The following is an 11,455-nucleotide window of genomic DNA, read 5'->3' as shown; positions in this document are numbered from 1 at the left end:
ACACACACACACAATGTGAGGACACATGGAGGTAGCCAACTGTGACCCAAGGAGAGAGATCTCATAAGGAAGCAACCTGGATGACACCTTGATATTCGACTTCCAGTCTCCAGAATATATATATCTCAATTCCTTTTACTTAAACCAAGAAGTTCTAGTGCTAGAAAGAGGCAGTTCTTGAAAATGAGCTATCTAAAGAGATGTTATTATTCAAAAGAATTATTCACTAATGTGGATCTCATACAAATTGTTTAGCTTCTCAAAACCTTAGTTCTCTCATCTGTCAGACTCCTATCTAAACCAAGATCCCTGACAATAACAATAGCAAATTGAGTTATTTCTAGAAGTAATTGCCATGAAAAGTCCAGAAAACAAACTCAGTTTCTCTATATTCTCATACAACACTTCAGATACCAGTTGTGGGTTTGTTTTTCCCGCACCAATCAATTTTCCAACTCTCTGAATATCACCTGGGTGTTCTACAATATAATTCAATCCTGACCTCACCCAGAGTTAATGTCAGATGGATGCCACAAGTTAAGGACTCAAATCCAGAAGATTGCTGCTAGGTCCTCAGCACTTCTGACCAACCAGCTACAAACTGGGGCTTCTCACAACCCCCTTCTCCGTTTCAATAATGTGCTAGGATGGCTTACAAAACTCAGTGAAACACTTTATTTACATTGCTGGTTTGTTATAAAGGATATAACTCAGGAACAGCCAGATGGAAGAGATGCATAGGGCAGGGCATTGAGTTGGCATCAGCGGGTGGGGGGTGGGGTGGGGGGAATCTCTGGTCTTGCCATCCTCCCAGTACTTCCAAACTGGAAGATCTTTTTTTTTTTTTTTGCGGGGGTACTAGGGATTGAACTCAGGGACACTTGACCACTGAGCCACATCCCCAGCCCTGTTTTTTTTTCCCCATTGTTAATCATTTTCTACTTTATTGAATTCAGTTCTTTATTTTCTTTCTTGTACTTTTTTAAAATTTAATTGATTTTATTTTTTTAAATACAAGACAGCAGAATGCATTACAATTCTTATTACACATATAGGACACAATTTTTCATATCTTTGTATATAAAGTGTGTTCACATCAATTCATGTCTTTATACATATACTTTGTTTTTTGTTGTTTTGCATTACAATTCTTATTACACATCTATTACAGCCTGAGCCATCACATCCAGCCTCAACAAATCTTTCAAGAGTATTTATAGAGCTTATTTCCAGTCTACCTCATCCCAGTCCAGAAGTTGGTAGGCAGGGATCAAAACGACCCTATAATACGTGGTCTTTCTAGTGGCCAGCCTCATCCTGAGATTATGTAGGGAACCCCACCACAAGACATCTGAACACAAGTGTGATTAAAAGGGGCTCAGGGTAAGTAATAAGACACTACCATCGTTTGGGAACTCTAAGAGTTTTAGGACCTTTGTGACAGGAAAAGTAAAAATTCACCCAAAAAACTTAAAATCACTACATTATACAATAATAAAGTAGAATATTTTATTTTTATAAAACTATCACTCAGAAAATATTGTTACATTGTGATTATGACATTATGATTTAATCTCCTTTTTTAAAAGAAAGGTTTTCTGAAGAAATGGTTTGGAGTCTATCACATTTATCAGACGCTTTTTCCTTATTTTTTTCCATTTTTGCAATTCTAGATCCAAACTGCATGGCCCGTTTTGGTAGAAGAGCTGAGGCTGTAACACCAAGTTCTACAGCTGCAAGACGTAAAATTAATTTTTCACCAATTCCCCGGGGTAGAGTCAAGTTTGCCTTTTCCCAAATCGGTAGTGAATTTAGAAAGGAGACAACATTTTCATCCAGGAAAGGAAATCTAAAATAAATAGATAAACAATGAAATTGTATAAAAATAAAATCAATCTGTTAAAGATTATTCATATAATTTTATGACTAATATTTAACCACATTAAAAAAGTATTTCATAATGTGACAATTTTAATACACGCTACCAAATAATGTCTCAAATAAATTAGATAAAGAAATAACTTCAAATTGTTTCACAAAGTTATCTTGGGTATGCCTTGAAAACAAGCATGATCTCAGTTAACTACTCATTCTCATCTGTGTTTGATCTTCACCATTTCTAAATAAACTGAATTTTAAGGATACAAAACCAACATAGAAGGGCTCCACAATTTTGGACTCAAAAAACACTGACTTATGGTATTCAAATTGTTTAATTACATTTAAACTGTTCAAATGATGACAAATTAGTATAACAGAACAAAATATTAGATTTAAAAAAAAACTTTCTGCCTTTACACTTATTTCCCCACAAATTTTTGATTGCTTTTTAGTTTGTTTCCAATATTTTAACATCCCTTTCTCCACTCCTACTAATTTCTCAAAATGCAGTACGATGACACTAGTGTTCATATTTTATTATATTTTTTACCTACCTTTAGTAGAAAGATGGGAAAGCATACAGGCATTTTTTTTTAATGTAGGATATAAGAATGAACTAACTTCAAAAATACATATACAGACTAATCAAACAGATTACTATTACTATGTATTTAAAGACACATAATTATTTAGCTCTAATCACTATAATTTGTATTTGTTATAATTCTGTTTTAAACACTTTTCATTTATACTCTTATATTAATGCAACATGATACTTTTATACTGGGCCATTAGAATTAACTACTCTTATCAGATGAAACAGTAGACTATAAAACAGTAGACTACTTAAACTGAATTCTACTCTTTAGAAAGTACCTTGGTTTCTGAAGGTTTTAAGTAATCTGCAATGTGACTAAACTGGCTTTTATACTGGCTTTGTTTAAAACAAAACAAACTCTTTAAATACCTTCTCTTGGTCTTACACTATCTGTTTTACTTTTAGTCTCTTTATCAGTCTTAAAAGTAACCAAATCACTTGGAACTTTATTGAAAAGACATTTCTTGGAGATAGAGTTCTGGAAAACAACTGCTCCCTGGCCCCTCCCAGCTTTGCTCATGACTGTCTGTAACAATGAAGCCAAGACATTACTGCTGTTCCCTCATTCATAGAACAATCTCCATATACGAACAATCTCCATATAAACTTTAAAAGTCTCCTTTTATAGTCTACTGTTTTTACCCAAACACCTTATAATGCTCAACTAATGAGAAATACCTTGCTTCTTTTCCATGATCAGCAATAACTCTGTCATCACGACCAAGGTTTCTAGAAGAAATTCGATCCAGTTCCATTGCTATTTCCTCATTCAACCCTTCTAGTCCAAGTGTCTGAAAACGGACACGATGACGAGAGTAACCTGCAAGTTGCTCATCTGCACCAATTCCAGTGAGAATAATCTATAGAAGTTTAAAGAACTCCATATGAAAATATGGCCTACTGTACAATACAATAAAATAAAAGCTTAAAAATTATAGCCATAAAGATAACATTTTTAGAGAAAATTTAAAGTCAGAAAATAGTAAGACATGCTCAATTATTAAGAAGTCATATCCACTATATTATAGTTTAAATACAATTAAAACATGCTATATTCTTTTTTTTATTTTTTTATTTTTTATTGGTTGTTCACAACATTACAAAGCTCTTGACATATCATATTTCATACATTAGATTGAAGTGGGTTATGAACCCCCAATTTTACCCCAAATGCAGATTGCAGAATCACGTCGGTTACACATCCACAATTTTACATAATGCCCTATTAGTAATTGTTGTATTCTGCTACCTTTCCTGTCCCCTACTATCCCCCCTCCCCTCCCCTCCCCTCTTCTCTCTTTACCCCATCTACTGTAATTCATTTCTCTCCTTGTTTATTTTCCCATTCCCCTCACAACCTCTTATATGTAATTTTGTATAGCAATGAGGGTCCCCCTTCATTTCCATGCAATTTCCCTTTTCTCTCCCTTTCCCTCCCATCTCATGTCTCTGTTTAATGTTACTCTTTTCTTCCTACTCTTCCTCCCTGCTCTGTTCTTAGTTGCTCTCATTATATCAAAGAAGACATTTGGTATTTGTTTTTTAGGGATTGGCTAGCTTCACTAAGCACAATCTGCTCTAGTGCCATCCATTTCCCTGCAAATTCTATGATTTTGTCATTTTTTATTGCTGCAAAACATGCTATATTCTTGCAACATTAAATGCCCAAAAGCTTTAAGGGTCAAAATTAGGCTCAAAAATTCTTAAAAGCAGAAATAATGAACCATACCTTTGCATTACTCTGATACGATTTTTTTTCATCCTGGATCACTAAGCAACCAGTTCCTCTAGAAGCAAACCAGACTGCACAGCCAATGCTATCATCCAAAACTGTATCCAAAGGTTGAATTAAGTGGCATATTTGAGTTCTTCTCAGTTTTTGGAGTTCTTCTAGAGTAACATTAATTTCAACGAAATTCCAAATTCGAGAAGGATTAACAGCTTGCAGTTCCTTCAGTCCTGCTCTTCCTGTGACTCTATCTGGTACATTATCATCATCAGGACTATTAACAGCAACATTCTTAGAGAATTCTTCAGAAAGTATTTCACAGTAATTTTTCTGTTTGCTTCTTTTTTTATTAAAGCTAGTTGGTGAGATCTTATCTTTACTCATGAAAGCTACATTAAGAAGATCAATTGGTTCATCTAAAGGAATATGACGATCAGCAAGGGTTGCAATCACCATGGAATCGATGCCTCCAGAAAACAGGATTGCAACATTTGCTTTCCTATTACAAAGTTTTGAAACTTCATTTGGTACCAGGTTTTCATCCCTACGTAAATACAAGACACGTCTCTTGACTGCAAGACTCAGGACATCAATGAACTGCTGAACTACTTTTTTCATGTGTCCATCTGTAAGAAAGACCTGAAGTGTCTCTCTTGTAGGTGGAATGTTGGAAGTGTTTCTGCATTGAGTTTCTAATGTAGCTTGTGGCAATATCATATTTAAAGGAATAATAGGTTTTTTAAGATACAGTTTGGCTTCATTTGCTATTACTGACACAAATGTTGGTAAGTCTGCTGAAATTTGACTCAGTCTATTAACACATTCATCAATAACATTCTCCTTAGAAACAGATTTCCAAGGATATAATTTTAAAATTACACATCTAGAAATGGCAGTAGATTTGAGATCAATTCTAAAAATTCCAGATGCTGGAACTTCTTGCCACTGATTTGCCACTGTAGATTTTTGGGAGCCCACTGAAGAGAGGCAGAAACTCTTGCCCAAATTACTAAAATGCCAAAGCAAGCTACGGCGACCAAAAAAATCCCTACCAAACCATAAGTAATGAGTAGATGCTTGATAATATATGAAAGACCAAGGACCTCGGACTTCTGAGAAGAGTGATAAAATATCAGACTCATCCATACAAGAAGAAAGATAATTAAACATAATCTGAGTATCATTCTCTTCAGCTTCAAACTTTATCCCGCTGAAGACTTCTCCATTCCATAGGAACACATTACCTCTTTCATCTTCTACAGGCTGGGCAGTCAAAACACCTCTCAAATGAAGGACATGACCAGAAAATAAACACTGGTAGTTAACATCAGACTTTAAAACCTGTTTACCACTATTGGGTCCCCGTCGCTGAAGACTGTACAGTAAATCTTCTTCTAAATCTTTACTGAAATGTTCAGCAGAAAAGCTTACAGAACAACAGATGCCACACATTGTTATGAAATCAACGTGACTATTTCTTGATTTTAGTTTTCTCTGAATTTTCTATGTCTTGGTATTCTTTTTTCAGTTCATCCAAGATATCTGTGGAAGGGAGAAAGAAAAAAATATTAAGTAAAATTCTTGAACTTTTACTTAGTAATTCATAAGCCAACACAGCTACTTACCAAGCTCAAACTAAACAAGTACACATACTGTGTGAGGGCCAATAATAATTTATAATGGGTTACTAACAAAGCATGTTGATCTTTCAGAGAAATAGTGTGCAATAAGTGCTTATTTTAGTTCAGGCATTTGGCTAAGCACTTTTACATACAATCTTATTTTAAACCCCATGAGACCTTAGAGGATCAAAGTATTTCTCCAAAAGTCACTGTTAGGTCGATGGAGGTGGCTGAGGAACAAAGCACCAAGCAACCTGCCCGCAAAAGAACCACCAATCAGGTGCTGACCCAACCACCTGTCAATCAGCGAGGTCTCCTGGCCAATCCTGGTAGGACAAGGGACTCTAAAAATCCCCTTTTCCTGTCCCAAACCCTCCCTTCCTGCCCTAATCCCAATAAAAATTCCAGTCCAGTTGAGCCGTCCACTTTTCCTCAGACCCACCCTGTTGGTCTGAGGGTCTCGCCTAGGAGCAAAATCTCAATAAAGCTCGATCAGCAGCCTTTTTAAATCTGCCTCCTTTTGGTCCCCGCTGCTTGACCTCCAGTAACAAAGGGAGAAAATGGTATAATGGTTTTTCCTACATAGATCTGTCAGATTCTTAAGTGCATGTTAATAACTTTCCAACACATCTTATGGGTTTTTTTTTGTTACTATATTTGGAAAGATAACTTGAAACAAATCACTATCAACCTTTAGACATATATCTAAACATTTGTATATAATTTTTTTTACATTCTTTTTTTTTATTTTTAAAGAGAGAGTGAGAGAGGGGAGAGAGAGAGAGAGAATTTTTAATATTTATTTTTCAGTTCTCGGCGGACACAACATCTTTGTTGGTATGTGGTGCTGAGGATCGAACCCGGGCCGCATGCATGCCAGGCGAGCGCGCTACCGCTTGAGCCACATCCCCAGCCCTAAACATTTGTATATAATTTAATTGAGGCGTCATTATGAATTTTCATAGAAAACCTACAAAAGATTTTCTGTGCCTTCCCACACAAAACACTAAAACAAACAAACAAACAAAGGAAAAACCCTCAACAACTTACTTTTGTTTTCAGAAAGCATTTCTGTTCGGTCTGCAAGAAAGAATATGTTGCTGTTCTGTTGTTGCCTATATACTTTCTGCAAAACATAATTTAGGCTAACATTAAGATTTGGTCTAAAAAAAGTAGATGTGAAAACTCTAGATGCTGTTATAACTTATTCTTGAATTTCAAGAATAAAATGTTAAGACTAATATTTAAGCAAAAACAAATGAACAAATAAAGGTATTCAATCACATCGTTGATATTATGTATACTGAAGTAAAATTTTTTTCCCTCTGTATATATAATACCATTTTTTTAAACAAAAAAGCTGCCTACCAAACTACACATTTATTATTTACTTTATCAGAAAGTATTGAGAACACTTTTTTTTTAATCAATAAGTGTTCTTTTACAATATCATATGGTAAAACATATTATAGTTTATTTGCTTAGTCCTCTAATAAAGTATTCTCAGCTCTTCACTAGTTTATGCTATAACTAAATTCTTGTGTGCTTCCATTGTTGTCTTAAGTATTAATTACTACAAATAGAACTGCTGGCTTTGCTACATCCCATCAATTCTTCCTCCAGAAAGCTTGCATTAATTTGACATAACCTCTAATATCATACAAGAGACAATATCACAAATGTCTAAACTATCAGTTATTAAATAATCTTTAAAGTGCTTTAAAGAGCTCAGAATCATTTCTTTTTGAACTTTAAAATGAGTTTTCATAGTGTAATTATACATGGAGCAGTAACTTGGTTATTAATGAATATGTTGATGGAAATGGTATTAAATAACCGTATTGAATATTTAGGAGATTTGTCTAAAATTTTTTGGGGGGAAGGAGAAGCAATTTATCCTTTTTTGTTCAACAGTTATCCACAATCAATTAAAGGAATAGTATCCCCTCTTCTCAACAAATTTAAAGATAATTTGCTTCAAAAGAAAACACCAATTCAGGTACAAAATAGTATCAATGGTGATTATAGCTCCAAGATACCAAAGTACAATTAGTGACATTTGTTCCAATGATAATGTGAATGATAATATGACAGGGGAAAACATATTCAACTATAAAATCTATCTATATGCACATTAAAAAAAAAAAAACTCAAACTAGGAATAAGTTTACAATTTAAAAAGATGCTGATACAATTCTTTTCTTTTTTCTTGTTACTGGGGATTGAACCCAGAGGTGCCTTACCACTGAGCCACATCCCCAGCTCTTTCTATTTTGAATCAGGGTTGCACTACATTGCTTAGGCCCTCGCTTAGTTGCTGATGCTGGCCTGGAACTTGTGGTCCTCCTGCCTCAGCCTCCCAAGTTGCTGGGATTATAGGCATGTGCCACCGTACCCAGCCAGATACAACTCTTATGTATAATTCTTATAACTTTATTATATAGTTAACACATATACAAATAATCAACACCCCCCTATTCAGAATTACTCTAATAACTCACCCTGTTCTTCTTCAGGTTAGAAAGTTCATCCACAACAATTTTTTGTTCTTTAATCTATTGAAATAAAGAAAAACTCTTTAAATCAGAGGTTTTCAACGTATGCTCAATAAAGAACTTGAAGTGACTCTTTTAAAACTAGAAAGATGAGCTAGGATAAGGAGATATCACATACTAATTGTCCAAATGGGCAGTCTGTAAATATATAGGTTTTTTCCAACAGCAGTCTATGAGGGGAGACAGGAAAGAGAGGAGGAGAGAGTAGTTTTATCTGCCAAGAGTTAGGCAACCTAATGAGTTCCGACAGAGAAGTTGGTTTTAGCAAGCTGCATTCATGCCAAGGGTCAGTTTACTAAACACAGTTTATACCTTTTATTAAAAATAGACAACATGCACCAAAAGTAATACCAATCTTTTGATTAACTTTTAAAAGTTATGTGTCAGCTTAAAAAATGGATTAAGAGGTGGGCTACTTTTTCTAATTGCTAGTGCTTTTCATGACTTATGTTAGCACAAAAAGACTGGACTGGACGCAAACTTCATAGATCATTTCAGCCTTTTGTTCAGGATTGGGATTATACCCACGGGAATGGAATTTTCCTAGTGGAAAATGAGCCACTGGCCAAAGGAGGGGTTATACTCCTTAACTTATGTAAGTTATACTGAGAGGTGATTTAATGAGTGTGTTAGTTTGGGCACTCAGAAATTTGGATTTTTGGGTTGGGGGTCAGTGACCAGTGCCTGGAGAGGATTTACCTTGGAAGAGATTAGTGTTTCATAGAGACTGTCATTCTAAGTTTTATGAAACACTTTCTCCCCACCAGTGGCCAGCATCTGAAAAGGATTTATCTAAAAGAGATGAAAGCTATCAATGTATGGCTTTTTCTTTCCTTTTCCTAGGCTACACTATCTTGGGGTTTTTCATTTTCCATATTTAACAACTTATGTACTAAATGATACATTCAGACATTTAGATCTACCAAACAGTACTAAATGCCCAAATAGTACTATCTGGGGCAGTATAATGTTATCACTTTTGTGATTGTATCATTTCCCTTCGAATATTAGACTAAGCACAGTGTTGGCACTGTTGAACTAGACTATACCTTTTAATCAATAGAAGACAGCTCAAGTAAAACAATTTTTTAAAACTCTTTTCAGTAACTACATCAGTAGTAAATGTATGGTAACAGTCAGTCTGGGCTATGTTTTGAAAATTCATCCCTACCACTATGAATGTGCACCTGTCTCCACAATTGACACAGGTGTACAGTATGGGACTAGACTGGATTAGATTCCCAGGCAAAATCTGTACGATCTCCTCCAGAATTTAGTTTGTTTGTACAGTACTTTCCCATTTATTTTAGGAATGGCAAGTATAGTTTTTATGTCAAAGAAGGATACTGATATAGGGAGATAAAAGACACTTGATCGAGATGTCACTGGTAGTTTGGGGCAGAACCAAGTAGAATCTAGGACACTTTATACGTGAGAGACTATACCTATTCTTCTTCATGGAGGTTTGAAGATTTTGTCTATTTATGGCAGTTAAGATTAATGCTATGTTGACTTCCTCTTCCCCTTTTTCTCAGGAGAGAAGTGACAATCGGGCGCATGTTATAATCTAGGTAAGAAAAAGCAACAACTGACAGAGGAGGAGGGACCTTAGTAAGCCTTTGCTGGGGTCCCGATAGGAGACGAAGGTGGCTGCTCGGTGGCGTTAAGAGTGTACTAAGCACTGAGATAAAAGGGGCATGTTTGAAATGAGCTTCAGAGGCAGAACATATAGGTCTTCGTGATGGACATTAAGGATGACTCCCAGTTTGCTGGCACGGATAACTGCATGGAGAATATTCGTGACCCAACAGATTTGAGGTTTGGCTGGTTTAAAATGAGCAAGGGGGCAATAATCAACCAAAATCTCCGCCCCAATGTGACCGTCACCTGGGTCTAGTCTCAAGGCAAGTTTCAAGGTCTCCCTTAAGTTAACGCAACTATTTCAGGAAAGGATTAACTGCAGCTGTCAAGCGCTACGAATGAGAAAAACAAAGCAGAGCGGCAAAGCTGAGGTGGAGCCAAGTCCCCAGGTTGCTCGCGGCAGACCATCTCTGGGGCCCAGTGACGCCAGGTCCTGGGCCCCGAAGTTTCTCGTTGCATCCCACGCTCACCTTGTTGCTAAGCTCCTCCTTCTGTGCGGTCGAGTTATCGGTGGAGACCAACACAGCGCTATCGTCTGACCGCGTCCCACGGATGGGCATCTCCACGCCGCGCAGCATGTGCAGGCTGCACACTTGAAGCGCCAGCCGCCTTTAGTCCCCAACATGGCGCGTGCGCGCTCTCAGAGGCTCCAACCCCCCCCCCCATCTCCCTTCTGAATCCTACCAATGTCATTTGCACTCTCACTTGGACGCACGCGCAGACCAGGTCTGGCCCAAAATTATCTATGCGCATGCGCATAGCTACTTAGCGTGGAAAAGCGCAGAACCTGGTTGCGGAGCCTACGAGGTTGCCGAGTCGTCCCCTAGTGGATTGGAGGTAGACGCGCTTTTGCGATCTCTTCACTCCCTCACATCCAAGGCTATATGCGCCTCCCAGTGGTAAATACAAAGAATAGTAGCTCAGTAGAAATACAGTTAATGTTTATTATCTAGGCAAAGATAAGAAGCTAAGGTAAAGATTAAAGACATACAGTACTGGAACAAAACTGTACTGACCAGATACGTTTTTGTCGACTTGTGGTTAGGGTTGCCAAATTAAGACATAGTTTTGTATGAATTTCAGATGAATGAATAGTTTTTTTTTAAGTGTATATCCCATGCAGTATTTGCAATATCTCATCCTCTGAGGAAAAAAAAAAAAGACTAAAATTTGGAAATAGGCTAAAGAGATTATTGGGTGTTCTTTCAGCACTCTTCTGGGCTTGACTTTCTATTGACAGTAAATCAGCCCAACTCAGGCAGGGATTAACTATAGAGGAAGAGTGAAAAGGAAAGAGATTTTTGTCTGGTTGAAGTACAAATAATTTGTTTTGTGGACCAGATAACACCACAGGATGTGACTTACTAACATTTCTTTACTAACATACTGCCTAGTTGTAAATGCTCTTTGAATTGGTTTAACATTTTAT

The 11,455-nt window shown here is 36.6% G+C and overlaps 2 protein-coding genes across 2 annotated transcripts; both read right to left on the bottom strand.

The window, feature by feature from the left end:
* Positions 1–1,484: 1,484 nt before the first annotated feature.
* Positions 1,485–5,660, bottom strand: ASNSD1 (asparagine synthetase domain containing 1; the record flags this gene model as incomplete). The annotated part of the gene is made up of 3 exons (XM_081260806.1): positions 1,485–1,849; positions 3,158–3,339; positions 4,209–5,660. 3 exons carry the CDS (start codon positions 5,658–5,660, stop codon positions 1,570–1,572), a joined length of 1,914 nt encoding a protein of 637 aa, XP_081116932.1. The 3' UTR covers positions 1,485–1,569.
* On the bottom strand, positions 5,613–10,705 carry ASDURF (ASNSD1 upstream open reading frame). Its single transcript, XM_081260807.1, has 4 exons — positions 10,497–10,705; positions 8,332–8,385; positions 6,881–6,956; positions 5,613–5,750 (listed from the first exon to the last, which is right to left on the bottom strand). Exons 1-4 carry the CDS (start codon positions 10,602–10,604, stop codon positions 5,680–5,682), a joined length of 309 nt encoding a protein of 102 aa, XP_081116933.1. The 5' UTR covers positions 10,605–10,705; the 3' UTR covers positions 5,613–5,679.
* Positions 10,706–11,455: the final 750 nt, after the last annotated feature.

The sequence above is a fragment of the Spermophilus citellus genome (assembly GCF_964194105.1).
Source record: "Spermophilus citellus genome assembly, chromosome: 11".
NCBI classification, from domain to species: Eukaryota; Metazoa; Chordata; class Mammalia; order Rodentia; family Sciuridae; genus Spermophilus; species Spermophilus citellus.
The sequence above is the reverse complement of the archived record's forward strand: the minus strand, read 5'-3'. Positions and strand labels throughout refer to the sequence as shown.